Source organism: Catharus ustulatus, chromosome 6, assembly GCF_009819885.2.
Source record: "Catharus ustulatus isolate bCatUst1 chromosome 6, bCatUst1.pri.v2, whole genome shotgun sequence".
Taxonomy (NCBI): Eukaryota; Metazoa; Chordata; class Aves; order Passeriformes; family Turdidae; genus Catharus; species Catharus ustulatus.
This window is the reverse complement of record NC_046226.1, coordinates 46526841-46549965: the sequence shown is the minus strand read 5'-3', so window position 1 is coordinate 46549965 and position 23125 is coordinate 46526841. Positions and strand designations below refer to the sequence as shown.

Below are 23125 nucleotides of genomic sequence, written 5' to 3'. Positions count from 1 at the left end.
TTAAGCCAAGAAGATATGCAAACAGTAAGTGCAGGGTTAGGCTTGTCCATAAAGCAGCTCTTCCTCCTTCCTTGACTGAGCAGCATCCAAGCAGTCATTTCCTTGAGCAGCCTTTTCACACTGTAGACCTACACTCCCTTCAACAAGATAAGGCACTATTTGCACTGATTTACTACAAGTCACTGTGGACTCTCTTCTACCTTAGTTCACATTCAAATAGAAGAACAGTTTGAGGCCTATTCTAGTTCAGCTGTCACTTCTAAACTACTGTTTCAGGGACCTTAAAATTCTTTTGAGCTCATTAATTAATGCAGAGATGCAATAGTCTCTGCAATAGTCCTTAATTTCCTCTTATCAGTCCTGATGGGCAGTCTTTATCCAAAGGATTTCAGATTAAGCAGTCCAGGGAATCTAAGGGAGAGGTTGGATGTCACATGAAAGATTCTAGCTCTTTACTGTCTCTCCTCCATTACTCTCCCCCAAGCCAAACATGCACAGATTAAACAAGCATAAAAAAACCCCAAACCCAAACAAAAAAGCAACCAAAAGAAAAAAAAAATCCCAGCCCCTCAGAGCTCTTTGAAATGACCAGGAGCAAGCCAAGACAGAGAAGCCATGAGAAGAACAGCAGTTTTGTTTTAGAGATCCTCCTCAGACTAATCTCATGCTAACTGTGTTTTCCTTAAAGCACTCTCCTGCAAATAGTAGCAAGTGATGCAAGACTTAGTGCTTATTATAGCTTGTTCTTAGGGCTGTTTTTTCAGGCCAGAAACCGACCATATTAGATACGCTGCCACAGCCTTGCAAAAGCAACAGGAGAGTAAACCAAGATGTTTTACCTTCCAATTTCTTCAAAAAGGTAAGTACACGTAAAAAATGTCTCTGTCTAGAGAAGTATTTGAAGTCCTACTTTACACTACACATAATGCAAACAAGAACCCACACCTCAGAGGAGCAATGTAGTAGCTTTAGCCTATACAGTGAAAGCTTATTACTGACATATAATAATTACTTACAGGTAACTAAACCAAGCTTATGTGCCCAACTCACTCTATGTGAAGTTTGTTACACTAGGTGGCAGTTCGTACAGAGAACAAATAACTCTATACATACCCACGTAGTCATTTAATCATGTACATGCCCTCCCACCTACTCCTGCAATGCACTTCATAACTTGCCATCCATTCAAACAGGTGATCATCATATGATGAATTTAATGAACCACCTTTTTTCAATCTCCACTTGCTGATCTGTAACCTGATGCAAGTCCCAATGCAGTGAAGCAAAGATACATTTTGGGAGGTTCAGCTTTGGGACACTATCCCTTGTCTAGTGCAATGACAATTTAATGCATTAAGTTCTATGAGAAGAGATAGACCTTTGTTTATTAGATTTGTTGGATTTTATTTAAGGAAAAAATATGACCTGAGGAAAAAGAAACAGTAACTTGGAAGAAAACATACAAAGAAACATTTGGAGAACAAACTAAAGAATCCTTCCTCCCTCTGTCCAACTTCTGGGGCAAAACTGAAAAGGTACGACAGTTACCTAGCAAAGGAAATTAAGAACTGTCTTGTCCTCCAAACCTGTGACAAAAGCAGCTTTTGCCTCTATGTAGACACATTTCAGCAATCCAAGAGGAAATGGCTTCCCAATTTTACTGTGGAGCAGGGGGTTACCAGTAATACACTTAATATTGTAACAGAAACTATTTCTACATTACAGCCTGTAAATGAAAGGAGAGAAGCAAGCTTTCCTGGTTTTCAGGGTGAATAAGTAGATAGCAATGTTGCCACAGCAGAATAGGTTGAGTGACAAATGACTTAAAAGTATTTCATTGCGAGATAAGCATAATGCTGTACTCAAAAAAATGAAAACAGAACCGTGATGATGCATTTGTCAGCTAAGACAGCTGGAGAGTTTATAAAGCACCATCTTGCATAAGCCAAGTAGCTCTGCAGTATACACACAAGAAAAGACAACATACTATTTAAGAATAAATAGTCCTTGCATGAGTCCTTACGCTTATAACACATGCAGACCTTGTTAGGCTTTAGTTCATGAGGCTCATAATCCATGCAGCGACAAGGACTCCTCCTGACCTGAACTCCTAAGTTTGGATAGCACTTCACCAAACCACAGGGTTCAGAGCTTTCAGCCCCACTCCACCATAATCTTTTGTACAGCACAGCCACACCTAACTATTTTCTCAGTTACACCAACCAAGCACTAATTAACTGGGCTATCCTAATCAAGTACTGCAGTTTGGCTTTCAACCTGTAGTTTTCTTGTCTCTTCTCTGGTGTCTATGAAAGATAAGCTGAAAACCTACTTACTGTAGTAATTCATATATGTTACAAAACAATCCAAATGAGTAAGTCTCTAGAAAAATCTAGGCATCTACTGGCAAACTGACAGACATCTCTAAAAGGACTATTTTCTAAAAAATATTTTTACCTGTCATCTGCACTAGGACCTCCATATGCAAAATACAGAGCTTACAATAAGAAGCTGCCCCGAAACAAAATTCTAGAGAGCTGTAAAGAACTGAAGGATAATTCATTTTCTTGTATTATCATATTTTGAAAATTCACTTGATCTTGGTATGAATAAAGAACATTTCATTTTGAAAGAAGACACTCAATGTGACAGCTTCACAGAGACTAGAGGAAAGTCAAAGTGTTAAGAAGCCTCTCTAAGCCTTGAAATATTTTACAACCGCTGCTACAAGTAGTTTGCCAACTGTTTTCAATTAAAAACATCAGACTTCTGAGAAATCAGTGTATTTAAAATAGTCTGCTTTAAAAATTACATCTGACATAGATGTAAGACAAAAATCAAGAAGTTTAATAGATAAGCCATGTGCCAAAAATATGTCTAAACAACACAGAAGTGATAACCAAGCTTTTAGGTATTAAAGACAGGCTGGTACTGCGAGCTGCTTGTTCACAACCAGCTACAGTTGTAAACACTGAAAACTGCTATCAAGAAAAACTTAGGTGAAACCTGTAACAGACTGGTACAAAGACAGGCAAGACAGGCATCAGTCCAAATCAGCAATATATCCAACCTGTAAGAGAATCCTGCACTATGTAGTGCTGCAGACATTGTAGATACAAATGCTCCAAAAAAAAAAATCTTGTCGTAAGGAGATCAAGCATTTCCAAAGTTAGACAGTCAAAATTTACACAAGTACCCTCCAGAAGTTCATGGTACTTGAATTATTTGAAATCACATGCTGTGCATCCACCTGAGCACAGTCAGTACACAACAATTGTACTTTCATTTTTCAGCAAGATCTATATTGTAGAATCCTTATCTGTGCAGAATCTTTCAATATACCCCCCTATACACAGCATGTTTCACCATTACTCATAATCTGGAAAGGCTATTGGCAAACTGAAAGTGCCAGGCCTTTGTGGCAGTATTAAATATAGCTACAAGAGTCCAACAAAGCCAAAATTTGGATTGAAATTAAGAATATCAGCAGAACTTTGCATGTCACTGCAACTATCAGATATTTAATCCAATTTTAAGGCTAGAAATACAGGTCAAGAGCTGCACATGGTGTCTAGCTTCCCTCCCTTCTCAGAAAAGGAACACTTGCTCTCTTTGCTTAGTCAAAAGATGCTGTTCACCTCAACAGCTGCTACTTTTTGTTCTTGATATCTAGCTCCTCACTGAAGAGGCAAAGAGGGAGCTTTAGCCAATAGCAGTACCTGCAAAGCCCAGAGTCTCCAGAGAGTATTCTTGTGAATACTCCAGGAAGTATTTTTGTGAATCTTACTCAGTGTACACTAGCCCATGGTTAGCTGGCAGCACTCAGAGCTCCACTAAAAGAAAGGCTCAAATGCCATTCACAGTTATTTGGAAGCTTCATACATCACCTACTAGTGGGAATTCCAGCTCTTCTGCAGCTGTTTAGAAGACGTTGCTACTTTTTTCATTACGAAGATGAGACAGTAATTACATAAGTAATTACAGCTCCCAAACATCAGTCTGGACAGAGACAAAACATTTGAGATATACCACTATTAAAGAGTCAAAGTGTTAACATTTTATTTGTATCACCAGTAAGTTATATCTTTGCCTCCTGCAGATAGCTACAGCTTAAGAAGTTTGTTGTCCCATCTAGACCAAAGTAGCTTCAGCTCTGTTCCCACACAGCCACATGGGGAAATAAGGACCTAATTTATTATATCCTACAACCTTAAATGTTGTTATTCCGTATCCCCGAACACAGGTTACAAACCTAAGAGCCCGAATGTTTCTCTTGTATTTACTTCTAGCAAATCCCACTGAAAACAAGAGTGGACACAGTTAACCAACTGCAAGACATGAGACACTGATGAATCAAGTCATACTGCTTCTAGCTAAATCAATGAAAATAATGATTAAAAATATCATTGTGAATTGTAGACACAACAGCAAGTCTTAACTACTGTGACACCAAGTGGAATTCTGTTACGCATGTAGCTTGCACAGAACACCAGGATACTGGAAAATGCTCACTAAATAGCAAGGCCAACCAGACAAAGCACAAGAGCATTTGTGTAACTTTGAATTGCTGCACTACACATTTTATAAGCCATCTTTTACCTGCATCAGAGTCAAGTCTAAAGCAACCTAAGGTCCTGCAACTCTGTTTTGAAAAACTACCCCATTCAAAGAGCTTCTGCCCTAAGGACGATTATCAACCTTGAATTTTACATATAAAGGTCCTGTTCACATGTCTGGAAGTCCAAATCACCTGCTTTTAAAGACACTGCATTGAAATGATCTCATTTTACCAGTTTAATTCTTTGCCAGGCTTTTTTTTCTAATAGAAGTCATCAATACGAAGTTTTCCAAGCTAGTGTGGTTAAATAATCCCAACACAAGCCCAGTCAGAACAACATAATTTGCATTAAAAAATTCTTCAAATCTGTTTATATCTTTAGAGAAGATCTTACTGCCAATCCTCCATTGTTTTTAAAATAGCCTCAAGTGATCTAGAGACACACACAGGTGGACAAAATAGAGCTGTTTCATCACACCAACCACAGCGACCTTAGCCCTCCTCCAGGCAATTCCTGCCACATCATAGACTTAGATCTCTAACTCCGATTAATATTAAACTATCGTAGGCAGTTCTCGGACAAAAAAGAAGACTGAGCACTGATGAGCGCCCCTACACATACCCCCTTCCCCCTCTCACCAAGCAGCAGCAGATTTGTACTCCTCCTCTCCCGCTGCACACTCACAGACACGCTCCCCCCACTTCTCTCGGGGGGGCACTTACTCGCACCCCCTCCATCCCGTTTTTAATTACACTGATCACAAGTGCTGAATTCCCTCAAAGCAGAATCTTAAAGCCAATTTAAACCAAGCTTAGGCACACGCACGGAGGGCCCTGCTCTCGGCGCCTACAGAGGCCTGTTTTCCATCAGTGACGTGATGAACCGAGAGCCGCTCAGGGATCTGGAAGGAGCCCAGGGACGCCTCTCCCTGCCCCGCCGCACACCCACCCGCGCCCCGGCACCGCTCCGGCGCATCGCGAACAACGGCGGCACCGACCTCCGGCACCCCTCCGCCGGGGCGGCCACCGCCACGCTCAGGGACGGGCGAGGGGGGTGACAGGGTGGTGACGAGGGAGGCAAACATCCCAACCCACCCACCCCAAACGCACAAACCCGTGGGCAAATGCTTTATGCTGCCCCCCCTCCCCGCCGCGCCGCCCCCCCGAGCGCGTCGCCATTTCGTGAGACAGCAGCGCTCGGAGCTGCTCGCTGCGGGGATCAAGGGGAAGAGGGGAGCACGGGGAAGGGGACTGAAGGGAAGCCCCGGCCCCACGGGGAACCAGCCCACGGCGACGGTCGGCGCGGCCCAGCCCAGGCCCCGGCCCTGACGCCACTCACAGTTGCGGATATCGGAGATGAAGACCGCCAGGCCTCGCATGCCATCGCCCTTCGACACCGCAGGCATCGTGGCGCACGATCACGGCCGCCCTGGGACGCGACACGCCGAACCCCCGCAGCCGCCGCCCGCTCTCCCCGCGGGCTGCTTCAGGCCGCTCCGCCGCCGCCTCCGCAGCGCGCAGGCGCCGCCGGGGCTCCCGCGCCCCCGCAGCCGCCGGGCGGGCGCTGCTCGGGCGCCACCTGCCGCGCGGAGGCGGGAGCGCCGCGGTGCGCCGGGCCCCCTGCGCCTCCCGGTGCCGCAGCCGCGGCGGGCGCGGTCCCCGCCCGTCCCCCGGGATGTGCCCCGGGATGTGCCCCCGCTCCCGGGCATCTGCCGTGCGACCCTGCGGCCCAAAGGGGCTGGCTGGCTGGAGGCCGGGCCCCGAGGATCGGCCGTGCCGCTGCTGGGACGCGATTTGCAGCCACCGCCCGTGAGGGCAAACGGGCCCGGGCCGAGGTGAGGGACGGCAGGGTGTGCCCTGGGTGAATTCACTGTATTAATTCACTGCATGCCCTGGGTGATTGTGCCCGAGGGTGAATTCACTGCATGCTCCCTGCTCGGGAACAGCCTAATCCCTTCCTTTTCTCATGACCCTAATGGCCGAGAAGTTTGATGATTTTTGAAGGTGAAATACCGGGCTTCGTAGGCACCTCAGAGGATGTAACTGCTGAGGGAGGAGAGGGACGGCCGGTCAAGATACTGGAAAATTTCACTTCATCGCTAAGCTTTGAGCAAACTATTGATCTGGAATCTTATTTCTAGGATGTGAAGAGCAAGGTACAGATTCTCAGTGGTACAGTCCGTAAGAACATGCTTCCTACAGGGTGGGCTGCAGGAGGCTGTACCTTGGTTCTCCTCCTCTAAAGGGACCCCAAAACAGTGCGCAGGATCTACTGCACGGGCCCTGCATAGTCCCTGGGAGCACTGAGAGCCCGGAGGCTGCTGCGTGCAGCTCCATCCTCAGGCACATCCCCCTTGTGAGCTGCCATCGGCTGGGTGAGTGGTGCATTGCTCTGTGCTCGTGTAGAGACTCCCACTCTGATTCCCCGGGCACGTTGTTCCACATGTTCCTCCCACATGTTCCACCTGATGGCTGTAAACATTCAGAGTGACACAGTCCCACAACGCATCTGCTCTCGAGGCTGAAAACATTTCAAGGTTAAATTGTCTTAAACATGCCAAAGAGGTGGGACTGTGCAGAGCGTTTAATATCTTCAGCTCAAAATAGGTTCAAATGGTCTCAAAACAGGCCTAGACTGCCTAACCAAAAGTATGCCGGGGGCTTCAGTCATGATGCAAGGGATTTAGTATGCTTCATGGAGAATAATGACTTGTAGAACTATGGGGCTTAGGCCTACTGGAGATCAATCAGTCATTTCACCTCTATTTCAGCATACTTCAAGCCATTTCACGTCATCTGGGTTTGTTTTTTTTTTTTTACCCCTAGTGAACCGAGCCCTGTAGCTTTTAGCTACAGTATCTTTCAGAAAGGCATTGTCATTCTGTCACTGACAGAATCAAATTCACTGTTGCCCTGGATAGTTTGTTCCCATGGTTAATTCTCCTTGTTTAGAGCTTGCATTTTGTTTAGATTCATCAAGCTCCACTACCTTTAATTTTGTGATACATTTTCTCTCGTAATGATCTACATAATAGCTGATACCCTCTGATAGCATCTGCACACCTCAGGTCACCTCTCAAGGGTCTATTCTGGGTGTTTTCAGGATACTTTGTTACATGAGTGCTTTTTAGTTGTGCAAGTATCTATGAGAAGGGCAGGATGACAGCATGTGGTAGCCGCGCAATTATCCCTTTGTCCCTGGATCCATTTTGTAGGCCAAGTGCAACTACAGGCAGCCGTGCACAATTAGTCTATTATTCAACTCAGATTATTTGTAGGCTTTCATGAAGAACACTCTTCTTTTCCACAGCCTTACAAATAGATTTTGATGCTTAATAATAATTTTCATGCATCTTTGAAAATGAAAACTTCCATGTCACCAAATGGGGCTTTTTCTGTGATCAGAAAAAAAAAAAGAATTATTTTTTGAGCTAGTCAAAATGTTGAGCTAATTTATACTCTTAAGATCACAGTGACACCTAAAGGCTCCAGTCTATCAGTCCTGTCTGGCTGTATTCCTGTCAATACTGCAAGTCATGCAGGTATCCAACTGCCTTTTCAGCAGTGGCTTAAATACTGCCAGCAGAATAGCTGTGGCAGTACCAAGGTAAGCATGAGCAGAAAATTCTTGAGAACTGGGAAAATATCCAGGTGGTTAACATGTGGATGCCTCTAGTTTTGTAACTATGCAGCTAAATGTTTCATTTGAAGGGGCTCAGTATGCAGTACACATGCTCTGATTATTTTATGTCAACCTCCTCTGACTGGCTTTTGAGGTTTCACTATATTCTCCTTGCTCCCTGTCTTTTTGCCTCAACAGAGGCTTGTGCAATCAGGATAAATGTGTAGGCATGACTGTCCTTTCTGCCTCATAACTTAGTAGTGCATTTCAGATGTCTTGGTAGGGACAAGGTAGAAATTTTATGTGAATAAGAGGTAGCTAGAGGAAAGAGAATCTGTAATGGTCTCCAGATGCATCCTGGCTGAAAGAAACATTGTAATGTGAACTCGGCTGTTACTCAGCACAGAGCTTGCACCAGGCACAACCCTTTGCAAACACAGAGTTGGCAATTCTGTAAAATATTTTGGTTTGAGCCTAACATCTATAAAACACTAGACTGCCTAAAACCAAACAGAAGTGGTTCTATCCATCTCAAGATATTATGATTATTTAATGTACTTATAATTACTGTAAAATCAGCATTAAAGGGGAGATAGCACCAAGAAATATTAGTACCAAGAAATATTTTCGTATTACATAAAACTTTTGGCACCACATTTGTTTGCCAACAAATCCAGAATGTTTGTCCCCTCATTCCCATTTTATATGGGAGTTTCTTTAATTTTTTTTTCAGGATTTCATTGCACTTTGGTAAAAAGGCTTTAATAATAGCACTGACCTTCATAAAACTATTACCATTCATCTGAGTGTTTTCAGCTGGTGAAGATGCAGTTGTGGGAATTACAAAAAAGGAATTGTTCCTTTCCCTTTTTTACTTCTCTCACATTTCTCTCACCAGTTATTGTTTTCTTCTGCTCCTCGTGATCATTCCAGCCATTACTGGGAGCAAAAAGTACTCAGGAGTAAAGAGAATAGGTGGCTCCACCATGCATACACAACCATATTTCTGTATTGGACATTTAACATTCATTATCCCTTAACAGAGAGCACAGTGCCTTCTGCAATTCTAGAGAATCAGATGTGCTGCTTTCAACACTAGAAAACACGAAGTTAGGATAATATCGTTATCAAGAAACTCTAAGTTTACAGAAATTTAGAATGGATCTGGGCATAGAAGACCACATATCTGCTTCAATGACAAGACTTTTGTTCAGAGGAAAAATATTTGCTTTATTCTTTTCAGTTCTGACAAATGTTCATTAAGATCTTCTTTACACAAGAGGGAATGAAAGAAGAGGGCAGTTTAGCAGAATAAGGCAGCCTTCCAGTTCAGCTTCTAGGAGGTTGCACCAAACTGTAACCAAGACAGAAAGCAGGTCACAGGAAGGCAGGCTTCTGTTGGGAAGCACACTGCTAGGATATGCTGGCTTTGCCACTACATCATGATATAACACATCAGGTTTTTTTATCAAGTCTTTTGATAGGGTATTTAGTCCCTGCAAGCAGCCTGTGAAATAACAGGGTTATAACAAAATTCTGCTGCAGTAAAAATGGCGGTAACACAACCCATGCTTCACACAGAAACACAAACTGTAGAAGGTCAAATCAGAAGAAAATAAAAATCTCAGTTAGAAGCATAATATTTTATTTTAGAGCCTGTTAAAAGCCGTCCGAGATTTTACCCTCCTTTCTGCACACCCAGACTCTCCGCAGCCTTACCTATACAATCATTTTTCCTTCAGGCTAGAGTGTGCATTTTAGCCTAAGCTCCTGATTTACCTACACTATTTCCCAGAATCACAGAAACAATTTGTTTTGTAAAGACTTCAGAGACTATCGCGTTCAACCTGTGATCAAACACCACTATGTCAACTAGGCCATAGCTCTAAGTTTTTCTTAGACACCTCCTGGGATCCTGACTTCACCACCTACCTGGGCAGCCTCTCCCAGCGTCTGATCACTTTCTATGAAGGAATTCCTTTTAAAGTCCAACCTGAACCTCCCCTGGCATAGCTTAAGGCCATTTCCTCTTGAGTTGCTGGTGGCCTGTGAGAAGGGGCTGATCCCAACCCGTCTACAGCCTATTTTCGGGCAACAGCAGTGAGCGATAAGGTCACTCCTGAATCTCCTCCAGGCTACACCTAGAGCTGTATCAATTTGCTGCAGATTGGGCTAAACCAAGAGGCTCTTGATGGGAATTTACAGTCACACTATTATTAGCATTTCCTTCCTTCAGCCGCAGACGAGCCCCAAGCACCGCGGTTGGGCCAGCCCGGCCGCGGCTCTGTCCGGCTGTGCCGCCGCCTCTCCCGCCCCGCCATGTTGGCGCTGCCCGGCCCGGCGGGGCGGGGCGCTGCCGCCCGCCCGCACTTCCGCGGCGGCGGCGGGCGGTACGTGGTGTCCGCGGCCCGCCGGGGCTGGAAGGGACGGAGGGGAGGGGAGAGGGCGGGGGTGAGGCCGCGCTCCGGCGGGCGGGGGCCCGGCCGTGCCGCGGTGCGGGTGACGCAGCCGCCGGGGGAGGCCGGGGCTGCCCCGCCGGCTCCGAGCTCGGGCAGGCCGCGGCGGGGCGGGCGCTGAGGCGCTGATGCTGTAGCAGGAGGCGTGCGGGCTCCTGGCGAGCTTTGGTGTCTCCAGAGTCGGGCGAGTGTGGGAGGGAATTCTGACAGTCGAAGTGGAGCGCTTTACAAAAGGGGAGGACTTAATGTTTACACGGGTTAGAAACGGATTTATTCTCACTCTTCGCTCCCCAGTATAGCTTTTATTGCTTCATTTAAAAACGCATCAGCAGTATGCTTCCTGATATTTCTGCACTAAGTGATGCAGGCTCTTTCTGCAAATGTAGCTAGAATCTAGTTTGTTCTTTATAAATAAACTATAAGCATTAACTCAGTGTTGTGTACTACCCATTTAGTTTCTTTGCTTGCTTATTTTGGGCAGCCTGAGTCTGTGCTAGCTTTACTGGCTTTTAAAAATGAACATAAATTTAAAACAGCAGGCTAAAAGTGTGTTACCTCATGTGGAGGCTGGGGTTAAGCAAGTGTGACCTGGCTAAGAGAAAAACCTGGGGTTCAGATCACTTTGTCAAATGGTGTTTAAGTTTTAAATTGTCCTTAGTATCAGTTAGACAAGGACATAGAGGCAGTCTTCAATTCTGTTTGCATTTTGCAGTGATAGAGGAGATAAACAGAGTGCCAGGTTCAGACAGTTTTACTGAGTTCAGCTAATTTGAGAAGTGTTGAAAAATGGCAGAGAGTTCATAGAAGAAAAGTTTGATGAAGATTTAATTTTGCAAAGCTTGCAAAATGCATGCTTATATTTTCCATGTAGAGCATTTAAAGTTTGACCGATTCATCTTCTGTGTTACAGTGATGCCTTTCATTGATGTTGTTAAAGAACAAGCTATTTTAATAAGTGTCCAACCAAGAGTTGATACTGGGCTGTCAGTTGCAGAAACCAAATTGCCAATAGGCTCAGTGCTTCCCGTAAATCTAGGAGTGGATGTTGACTTCACAATATTTGACAGATCCTGTTAAGGAAATGAGCACATTTTGATGTCTAATTAGAGTTCGGTGATGGTTTTTTAAGCTTCTGTTCTTCAGCTGTTAGATGTTATCTTCTTTTCAGGGAAGTGGATGCTGTTGTTAATTGTTTCTGAAAGTGAAATCAAACACCTTCAAATCGATATATACAAGCTTCTGGGAGAATTGATATCCTGTCCAAATAGTTAAGACTTATATTGACTGTTCAGGCTCTCAATTGTTCCTCTCTGCAGTAGTTTATAGATCTTGCCAAGCTAGATGGAACATAGGAGATACTATCAAAAGCAACCTGCTTTGTCTCATTTTACAGAATGTGGAAAACCAGGGGGTTACTAGTGACCTTGAAGTCAAAGTAGAAGCATAAAACCTTAATTATTCATAATAGTGAATTTCAAGCAGTATAGCTATTTAACTTTTACCACACTCCCTGGATCCAAGAAATATTAGAAGGCTTTCTGCTTTTATTTTGTAGTTTATAAAAGACTTGACTAAAATCGTCAAATAATTTTGTACATGAGATTTTTGATTTTCTTTGGTGATACTGGCATTGTTTTTTTCAAGCACTTCTGCCATCATCATTCTACTTTGTTGCCTAATCACACATTCCCCTCTTTTCCAGCAGAGTCCCTAAATCCTACAATAAATACCTTTGGTTTTCAGAATCTCACTGCTAAGCCAGGCACATCCAAGTACGTGTTGGGTTGTTGATTTCATGTCTGTTTCATTGAGTACATTTCCATTGAAGCTTTATGGTTCCTTCTGCCACAGTACTCAGAGGCTCAGGCTCATGCTGTGGGATCCCTCACTTGATGTTTTGTATAGAAACAAAGTACTCAAACTTTGAGCAGCACTTATTATCAGTGCCAGTAGAGCAAGTCTTCTAAATATGATTTCTAGATGTGAGCTTGTAGGTCTTCAGAGTGAGTGGTAGAGTAATATAGAAAGCAAGATAGTTTTTTAAATTCAACAAAAATTCAGAATATTGAAAAGAACCTATTCTCCATCAGGATCTTGTATTTATGAGAAGCAGCTTGATACAGATCTAGAGCCATGGTTCCCCAAATGCCAAATATTTTTTCCTCTGCTTTCTCCTTATTCACAACGGGGAGCTAGGCTGGGAAACCAGTGCAACTTTTAACTGGGGAGAGGCTGGAAAACAAACTCTGGCTCTATCTGATTTTTTCAAAGTCTTCCTACAGATACAAGGTGTGATAGATGAACACACAACAGAACTGTTTCTACTAGTTCTCAGTTCCTTTATCTGGAGCTAGGACAAACTGTCAAAGTTATTCTTCCAGACAAAAAGGACATGCCTGCCCCCCTTCCTTTTTTTTTCTTCTATTTCTATATCAGTGATTTGGCATGGAATCGGAAGCAAAGGTCTCACCTGTTACAGTAAAGACACATAGCTGTAAGCAAATAGCTGTAATTCTTTATATCTGTTAGTTAATTTATGACACACTGACCAGGCTAGGTAGGAGCAGACACAAACAAATGTTATCTCTTATTTGCTATAGAAAAGGTAAGGTGGTACAATAATTGTTCTGTGCAGCAGACATCTCAGTTTCAGCTGTCAACAGTTGTACTTCTTTAGGGGGATCCTTTAAAAAGGAAGCTGCAAGGGTCCAACCCACTTCATCTGTGCCACAGCTATTAAAACAAGGGACAAAAAAAGATGTTTGAGACTAGAAATAATCTCTTAAAATGCACTGCTTTTGTTGCCAGAGCAAAAGCACTGTTAAAACAGTACTGCCTTAATAAGTCTAAATGGGAGAAGATAAGAAAATTTATTGACTTTTTTTAGACAAGAAAACCAAATGAAACTGTTATGTTCCTCTGTTCACAGAGATTTAAATTCTTACATTTTCAGGAGAAGATAAACTTCACATGGGGAAAAACGTCATGAGGCTTCTCTGTGCTTCACTTTCTCTTGCCATGATATGCTGGCTAGCTGAAGGTACCCTGTCAAAAACAGATGCAAAGAAAGGTGCTACAAAAAAACTGGAGGAAAAGGTAAGGGAAATAATGAAATTCTTGTCTTATCTAACATGAGCAGTGAATTAATTGAACTTTGGTAAATGGCCTCTACCTCTGTTAAAACAGTGTTAATGCATTTCCGCTGAAACTTATATTCAGATAAAACTTGAAACTGTCCTTCCCTTCAGCTTTTCTGTGTGTCACAAATGGTTCACTTCTTAAAATGTATGATGTAGATTTCTGGAGCTTTGTCGTCTATGCATGCTGCAGAAGCAGGAAGTTTTTGTCCCCTCAGGGAACACACTTCCATCCCTTTGGAAACCAGGGTGGGGAACAGTAGTTTGGGCCAAGAGCTCTGGGTCATTTACTGGTGAAATGGAGCCTTGCCAGTCGGAAGGCTGTATCCTGATGAAAGAGTTTGAAGAGCCTTCTAACCAGTAGTTCTTTTGCAGGCAGAAATGATTCAGAGTCCCACAATAATCAGAGCAAGCAGAGCTAGCATGCTGAAGTCTCTCTTCACTTGCTGAGCATGTTATTGTTTCCTATCATTATGCATATACAGCTGTCACTGTTTGTATTACTTGCTCAACATCTACCAGGAAGCAAATCTCATCTGCAGGTAGTGAGGGTAATAGAAGGTGTTAAGGCAGGCCATATCCTATCCCTATATTTCTTACAATGAATCAATAGATGGCTTCGGCATACTCACCTTGCGCATCTAATTATATCTTCTCATTCTGTTTTTATCTGCTGGGTCAGTTGAATCATCTTCCCTAAAGAAGAGTGTCTAAAATCTAGACCTTCAGTAGCCACAATACAGCATTCTCAGACCAAAATATATCCACTTTAAAAACTGTCTTCAAATTCTTGGTTAAGAACTCCTAACCCCTTTTTATTATTTTGGGGGTAACATGAGAGAAAGCACTGATTAGAAAACAGAACACCATCAGCTGCCATAAATTATGTCCTTTACTCTTATAATGTCTTGAGTTTTGGTTTTTGTTTACATGCTTTTTACTTTCCAAAGTAAGCTTACTGATGATGACAAATCATTTCTGAGGACTTGTGTGTTTCAGTTCTAAATCAAAGTGCTCTGCATCATTTAAAAGGAGTGCTCAGAGTTTAATGAAGTGATTTGTTTTGTTGTTGTTTTTAAAGTCTGTTGCCGTTGAAAGTGGCTGTTTCATATAACTGGTTCTAATAACTGTCTTCTCTCCACAGAAGCTGCATTCTGATAAAAATGTTCAGGACCGGGGATTGGTAGTCGTGGATCCAAAAGCAAAGGATATTATACTGGAGCATAAAAGTTATTGCTCCAAGAAGATGAAGGAACGACATTTCTCAGGAGATGTTCTGGGATATATTACTCCTGTAAGTTGATACAATGAATAAAATTTATGCTTTGAATGAATATGCAGCAGACTGTGCTAACCTGCAAGTTTGCATCCCTGCTTTAAAAGTATTTTTGTAATAATGGGGGCTCCTAGTAAAATACAGTTAAATAGCCAGAGAAGTATCTGAGACTTGACTTGGGGTTCAGGTGGTATCAAACCCTTGTTCTCCCATTTGTCTCTTGGAGGATGTCTAGGTCATATTGTTTTTCTTTTCCTTGGTGTTGAGTAATACACTTAGAGCAGGTACTGGGTGTGCAGCTGCAGTGAGAGCTGCAGGTTGTGCCTGGGTGGGAGTCCCAGGTAAGGGGCTGTGACCTGGTGCTGACCCTTTGCACAGCAAAGGGCACAGGAACCTGTGACACTGGCCAGGTGACTGGACACTGGGACACAGCAGGAGCCAAGGGCTCAGCAGAAAGACCCCAGACTATCACAGGCATGGAGGGTACAGAACCTGGGGATTCCTTTGTTGGAGGTCCCTCCCCAGATGCACCAGCTCGAGCTGTTTCTGTGTTACTGCACCGTGATTAAATTGCTTTAGGGATCCAGACATCTGGGACTCTGCCATGGGAAACCCAGGACTGAGCCAAACCCTGTCTGACTGTGAGTGTGAGATGTGCAGGGACCAAGAGGGGCACCCCTGGGGTCACTGGAGTCACCCTCAGCAGTGAAAGTTTGGAGTGATTTGGAGTGTGACTGCCAGAGTGGCTCTTGAATGGTCAGACAGGGAAGCTTCCTTAACACTGGTTTTAACAGGCATGAGAGTATTCTCCTGTCAGTGGCGAGTCAGGTGAAGTTGCAGTGAAGTCAGAACAGGAGAGCTGCAACTCAAACCTGCTAAATCAACAGTAAAAATCATATGCTGCTGTCATACTGATGTCTTTTGCTATCCTTTCTAATTCTTGAATGATAAATGTTTCATCCTTTTTTTATGTTCACTTGTTTTTGTCTTACACTGCTCAAAAGACAAATAGATGTCCTATAAATTTTCACCATTCTCAAGTTCTCTTGAACATAAATTCAGAGTCTGTGAATTCAAAACTGTGCGGGAATCTACAAGCAACTTGCTGTAGTTTAGGTGAATTAGCACAATTTGAAGATTGCCTTTCATGTAGCTATCAGAGCTTCCAAGAGCTTTAAAGGAAAGCAATATGCCAGAAGTTTTTCTCAAATGAATGAATAGGGATCTAGCTGATGATTACATTTCTGTTAAAGAATTTATGTTGGTCAAAAGTGAAGTGAACTGTATCTCTTGCTTCTGAGTCTCTCACATTTTTTCTCTCCTTTGTTTTTCAAGTGGAACAACCATGGCTATGACATTGCTAAACTATTTGGAAACAAATTTACACTAATCTCACCTGTTTGGCTACAAGTGAAAAGGAGAGGGAAGGAAAGGTTCCAGTTCACTGGGCTCCATGATGCTGATCAAGGTGTTATTTTCTTTTTCTTCAAATATGAATTGCAATATTGTTACAGACTTGGTAGCTTTGGCATACTAAGTGGGTTTTTCTGGCTGTGTCTCATGGTGAAGTACTTTCATCCATTCCATATTTTTGGGTTTTCTTCAGAGTGAATTTCTTTCTGTCCTCACCTGCTTCCATATGTGCACATTGTTTATTTGTCAAAAAGTGTAAGTAGGAAGATTGGCTTTTCCACCATGCTATCCACAAAGCCCCTCTTAAAGAAAGGAAAGGGCAAAGATCCTGTACGGGGAAAACAGTCTTTGGTGTTGCAGTTGTTTTGCCTGTTGTGGGTTTTGACTTTTTTTCTTTGCAAAAGCCTTTAGGTGAATTTGTTTTAGAAAGGGAAGATAAATTTAATTTGAAGAGAATTTTTTTCCTTCATTGCAAGAAAAGTGGCAGCAAGTTTAAATTTCAGCTAGTATGTACTAGTTCATGGTTTTGAAGTTGATTGAATGTGAAATTTCATTTTCTATGAAATAGCAATAAATAGCTATAATTCTTACTGTATTAGTGCCTGCTAACAAATTCACCCTAGTGCAATGACTTCCAAGAGGAGTGGATGGGACACTTTAAAGTCAAAAATCAAACATTCCTCCCAGGTGATGCCTGATGGCTGCAGAAGTGTTCTGAGTAGGCACTAGGGTATCTTCCATAGTGAGGCAGAACTAAGCAGGGCTGAGTGGGGGCTATTGTAAGGCTGTAGTGAATGCTGTGGTGCAGGTACATGGCTTCAGATTCTGTGCATCACAGGATACTCTGTCTGGGTGGATTATGAACTGCTAGTCTGTGGCAGGAAGATGTGTATAATGAAACTATGCTACATCATTTGAAGAATGGTTGAAAATATGTTGTCATTGTCAACATCATTTATATTTTATCAACTGTCTTACTTGATACTGTTTGACAGGCTGGATAAAAGATGTGAGAAAAACCTCCAAAAACATCAAAATAGGTAAGCCTCTGGTTTATGTTTGTTTGCTTACTTTTTATCTTCTTTTGCTGCTAGGAGAGGAAGAGAAGGCTTTCTTCCAGGTCTGTATGGGGAGGAAGGAAAATTACCTTAGCACAGCTGTATGAGGATGTCTGAGAAGAAAAATTAAAGCAGTTTACTGTAGAAAGTTAAGTAACTGAAGTGGTGACCGTCTTGATGCATTTATGTTTTGCCTTAGCTTCTTGTTTCTGAATAAATCTTGGGTTACAGTGCCCTCCCTGGAGGGATGCTAGTATATAACACTGCGTGCCTCCCTGGGGAAAGAAGTCCTCAAACTTGTTTGCTTGGGGTTCTGTGTGGTTAAAAAGAATTTTAAAAAATCCAAATCTGAGTCAGTCAGTAAGACTTTCCTGCATGATAGTAGAAAAGTCCTGCTTTGACTCTTCTCCCCTTGAAACTGGGAACTCCTGGGATGTGTTACAGTGTGTGTCTGTAGGGAAAATGGCAAACATTGCTGTAGAGATTCTGCTGTGCTAGACTTCTTACATTTGTCTATAGCAAGAATTCTGTGGAACTGTGAAATGTTTCTTGATTCAGAGGGGAGTATGAAATTTGAAATGTATTAGAAAAATTAAATGCTCAGTCAGATATTTTAACATACTTCAGCTGCCAGAGGATAAACCTTTGAAATCTCTCTATACTCTTTTAAAACACTCTTTTGCAACCATGATAGTTAGAAGGGGCTTAGACATAGTTCCATAAAATCCATTGCCTTTTCCTGTGGGCGTGATTGTCGACTGTTCCAGCAGCAGCTTTCCTGAATGTTTTTAATGTTCTGTGCTTTTAGAAAAAGAAATTACACAAGCTCAAGTGCTTTCCAAAAATGAAAAATTGTCTTAGGCCTTGAGTTGAATAGAAGAGTGAAGAAATATAGGGCTGTGTATGGAGTAAATTAGAGTTTGAGGTTAACTTTTCTACCTCATTATGGTAGTATAAGACATGCACAACTTAAAGATTGGTGTCTTGTTGCTGGTTTAAAACTCTACTTGAGGCCTTAAGTGGGAGTTCAGTTTAGGTCGTTCAATCAAATTAAGGTATCTTCTCTCAGAACTTGCATCAGTGCTGATCATTAACTAAAGTTAAAATGAAGAAGAATGTTCTACAGTGTCAATTTATCTATGCTGCTGAAGTTGGTCAGAGTGGAAAAGCAATTATCTCAGTCATGGGATATGATTTTTAGTGGCATCTCTGGTTGTATCTGCTGTATTCTGTTTCTGCAGAAACTTTCCATTGTAGATAATAAGTTCTTAATTTTCACTACTGATTGACAACTTTGCCTGATAGTGCCTCGAATTTTGTTTGATGGCTGGACTTACCAGGACTTTGAGAGTGTTTTTGACAGTGAAGATGAGATAGAGGAGCTTTCCAAGAACATGGTTCTGCTAGCCAAGGTAAAAAAACTATTTATGATGCTTATAAAATAGTGTGAGATGATATTTGGTTCCTTTTCTAATAGATGTTTTCTCATTTCTCGTGATTTTGTATTCTACAAAATAAAATTTGTTTGAAACAATAATGAGGCAGGATTCTTAATAGTGTGTCTTAGTATGTGTCCAGTTCCTGTAGATATGAAGTGTAGCAACACTTAAGTGCAGGTGAATATGAGTCTAATGTGAGACTACTTTAATCTAATCAACATAACCTTGTCATTGACAGCTAGACACATGATTATTGGCTGCTTTAAATTTTTTACATTTCTATTAAAAATGTAATTATTGAGCTGTGGCTAAACTGCATAGTAGTATTTTCTGATAGGCAGAAAAAGGGTCATGGGTGCAATGAGTGCTGTTTTCTACACAGGAATACATTCAGGTTCAGTGTGGTAAAGCTAAGGAGCCACTTTTAATACCAAGAATCACTCGCTGGATATGTGTTACTGAACAGTTTTTCTCAGGTCTGATCAAACAGTTTCCTCAAAATGTTAAGAGACAAGGGAGAGGAGAAGAGGAATTTTTCTAAGGTTTCTGACCAACCCCTTTCCTAATGACTTTTGAGCTATCCCTTGTGTGGGGTAAGTTGCACCCAAAAGACATTCAGCATTAGTGGTTCATTCATGGCAGCCTGTTTATTGTCAGAATAAGAGTTCTTACTTGCTACATGACATAAAGAAATCTTAGAGTGCTCTAGAGGAAGTTGGATATAGAGTTACACTGAGTAATTTCCTAAAATTTGTAAAATTTGTAACCGTTACATCAATTTTAGGTCCTCAGTAATGTTTGACCTCTTAAGGAAGTCAACTCAAGTGCAACAGTATCCTTGATCATGCTCAGAATGAATTATACAAAGAGAGACTTTGTATAAATTGTGGAAGATATCATGTTGATGCTGAATTAGCATTTACATCTTTAGACTCAAGAGACAATGAATTTTTTCCCTGATATAAATGTAAAAGTGCATCAAGTTATTTGCTTAACAACCACCTTTCATTAGTATCTGAATTTTCCTAATACAATATTGCTTTATTCTGTAAGTAGATATAATGGATAACTTATAGAGATTAGTTCAATTAATAGTTATTAGTTCAACTTTTGCATGTTTGTGTTTGTTAAATTATTTAAGTTTTTCTTGGACTTCTCCATGAAATGCTGTGTTAAAGATGAATCTGGTGTAAGAATACAAAGAATGTTCAATCTGTAATAGTACAAGAAAAATAACTGCATCTTCATTAACTGTGTGTTGTTGGCAATTCTCTTTATTTAGAATGAAAATTTTGATGGTTTTGTAGTTGAAGTTTGGAGTCAGCTGGGAAATCAAAAGCAAACGTGAGTATAAATCTCTAGGATGCAATTCCTTAAAATCATCTCCTTTAAAACATCCTTTGAAATTTGTCCATGTTGAATTGAATAGGTCTTTATAAATAAATACACTTCATTCTAGAACAGCTAAAGGTTGTTCTGCTTATCTTAAAATGAAGTAGAGGGGTTTACCTCACTCTACATGAGACCAAAGATTACATAATAATCTTCACAGTGGGTTTAGCAGGCCATGTTAGTCTTTCATACTTGAGTTTTGCATGATTTTGCATCCTTTGTACCAGGATTTAGAGGGTACCTTGGTTGCACACTCACTTCCATCTTGGCATTGGCCTTTATCGTAATACTGTTTGGTTTGAGTTACTGGGTGGGACGTGACATGGTGTAATACTTTCAAGACCTAAGGCAAATGCCAAACTTCTGCTTCATGAGGAAAAGGCAGAATATGGCAGTGAAATGAATGATTCAGTGCAGGAATCTGAAGATTTTTTGATAGTTTCTCAGGAAATTCAGGCATCCATTTCTCTAAAGCACAGTGTTTCTTACAGATCTCTGCTGCCTAAAATGTCAGGGGGAAATTAGCTTAAAGGAAGCAGCACAGAATTCTGAGTTCATTGTGGAAGGCTTTCACCTTTCAAAAAACGGTTACTTCAGGTTATTCTGGTTAGGGCAAATGTTGCTGACAGAAGGCATATATTAGTTACTTCTCAAACTGAGTGTGCTATTAGCAGCCCTACCTTTTCCGTAGAAAATTAACACTTGGGAACAAAAAAATTGAAACTGCAGAATCTTTTTTGCTTTGTAAAGGGCTCCATCAATTGCCCTTCAATGAGTAATTCTTCAGCTATATGCTCTTGCTTATAATTAGGTGGTTTGCCAGGTTATTCCTAAGAGCTTATCTGTATCCTGAGCTCTCAACCTAGTGCAGTGTCTTAATAATGTAGCCAAGAAGGTGACTGAAGCAACTAGTAACTGCCAGTCAGAAGTGGGTTGTAGTGGTCATTTTATTTATTATGCTTACTGTATTTAGGTAAAATCAATAGTTTTCCTATTAGTTAACACAGATATAAGACAGACTGTGTAACTGTCATTCTAAGACCCACTGAAGATCACTTTAAACACACTGGGATGAAAGTGTTGCAAATGAAACACATGAGCAAAACATACTTTTCTGTTAGCTCTGGGATGAGTTTATTTGTGGCGTGGTAAAAATACTGCTCTCTGCCAGGAGTAATGTTGGTTTAAAACAGTGTTATTTCGCAGAATCACAGAATAAGCTGAGTTGAAAGGGATCCACAAGAATCATCGAGTCCAGCTCCTATCCCTGCACAAGAGTCAAATCATGTGCTCAAGTGTGTTGTCCCAAAGACTTCCTGAACTTTGTCAGGCTAGTGCTGTGGCCATTTCCCTGGGGAGCCTGTTCTGCTGCCCAAGCACCCTCCGTGTTGAAAACCTTTTCCTAATATCCAACCAAAACCTCCCCTGATGCAACTGTTACCGGAGAGAAGAGACCAGTGTCTGCCCCTCGTCCTTCCCCCAGGAGGAAGTTGTAACTGCAGTGAGGTCTCTCCTCAGTCTCCTCCAGGCTGAACGGACTGAGTGACCTCAGCTGTTCTTTAGACAGCTTCCCCTCAATCCTCATGGCCCTTCTTTGGACACTCTCTAACAGCTTTATGCATTTTTATATTGTGGCACCCAGCACTCAAAGTGAGGCTGTCCCAGTGCAGAGCAGAGCAGGACAATCCCCTCCCTTGCCTGGCTCTGTGCCTGATGACTCGCAGGACAGGGTTGGCCCTCCTGGCTTCCAGGGCCCTGCTGGCTCAGATTCAACTTACCAGTGACCAGGACGCCCAGGGCCCTTTCCACAGCAGAGTTTATCTCACTGTGTGCTGGACATTTTGTTCAGAAGGACACTATGAGAAACAGGTGTCATAAAAACTGTTTGTACTAGAGGAGATACTGCTGTTTAGTTGCCTTAGCCTTCAGTTACCTGAGTGTTATTTAGGTGAAGCACCACTTCCATTCACTGCCTGTCTCTTATTGATAGAAAGGAGTGGGAGTGTTTTCTATAACTTCTGAGAAGGAAAGGGTTATTCTCACACTCTATAATGGTTACTGGATCCTTTTCTCTGAGTCAGTAATGTGTAATTGTATGTGGCCATTGTGAACAACACTTGAGGATTATCCTAACTTAAATGTGAGATTGTCACAAAAGCATAAAGGGGAACATAAGTTAGGAACTGCAGGTTTTCCTCCATTTAAGTGCTTAGTTGGAAACTCATCTGTGGGTTTTTCCTCCTTTTATTGCCATGTCCCCAGGAATGGTTAGTGTGTTTGAGTTTCACAATGCCTTGGGTTGGGCTTGCAGCATTCTGATGATGCCAGTTAAGACAGAAAGCTGAAGCTGGGCTCGGTGTGCAGTTACAGCTGTTATGTGAATGTAGGAGACTCACATCATTATATAGAAATTTTGTCTCGTGATGCTTCCAAGTTGTGGGACCGGTGTCTTCATTTTGAGATTAAGTTTGTTTTCCTATCACTTGCTTTGATGCTCGATGGCTTGCCTGTCCAGTGCCCCAGGAGCTTTCCCTAATAATGTTTTCTGGAGGGAACAGCTTCTTAGGGCAGATCTTAAGGGGCAAAATAAAGTGAACTTAATATGTTGGCAAGCCTGTATTTTTATTGCTCTTGGAGTGCTGTTACTTTGGGATCGGTTGATTCCATTTTGAGTAGCTGAGCAGAGTTTTTTCTGGGTAAGCATGGGTGGTCTTTTGCTTCTCTTGTTCCTGTCAGAAGTTGGAGCAGCGCAATGCCTCCTTTAGACCACAGCG

General features: G+C 42.1%; 2 protein-coding genes across 5 annotated transcripts in view; one reads left to right on the top strand and one right to left on the bottom strand.

Moving 5' to 3' along the window:
- AP2A2 (adaptor related protein complex 2 subunit alpha 2) overlaps nt 1-6058 on the bottom strand; it is a 44032-nt gene extending 37974 nt beyond the window's left edge. For all 4 annotated transcript variants that reach the window (XM_033062184.1, XM_033062186.1, XM_033062185.1 and 1 more), the window contains exon 1: nt 5898-6058. In XM_033062184.1, the coding sequence (XP_032918075.1) occupies nt 5898-5964 (67 nt within the window). In that variant the 5' untranslated portion in view covers nt 5965-6058. The remainder of the gene's footprint in view (nt 1-5897) is intronic.
- Nucleotides 6059-6269: 211 nt separating this feature from the next.
- CHID1 (chitinase domain containing 1) overlaps nt 6270-23125 on the top strand; it is a 105531-nt gene continuing 88675 nt past the window's right edge. Inside the window, exons 1-8 of the mRNA XM_033061614.2 lie at nt 6270-6393; nt 6700-6933; nt 13590-13732; nt 14918-15067; nt 16385-16517; nt 17458-17502; nt 18826-18932; nt 20242-20303. Coding sequence (XP_032917505.1) covers nt 13607-13732; nt 14918-15067; nt 16385-16517; nt 17458-17502; nt 18826-18932; nt 20242-20303 — 623 coding nt within the window. The 5' untranslated portion in view covers nt 6270-6393; nt 6700-6933; nt 13590-13606. The remainder of the gene's footprint in view (nt 6394-6699; nt 6934-13589; nt 13733-14917; nt 15068-16384; nt 16518-17457; nt 17503-18825; nt 18933-20241; nt 20304-23125) is intronic.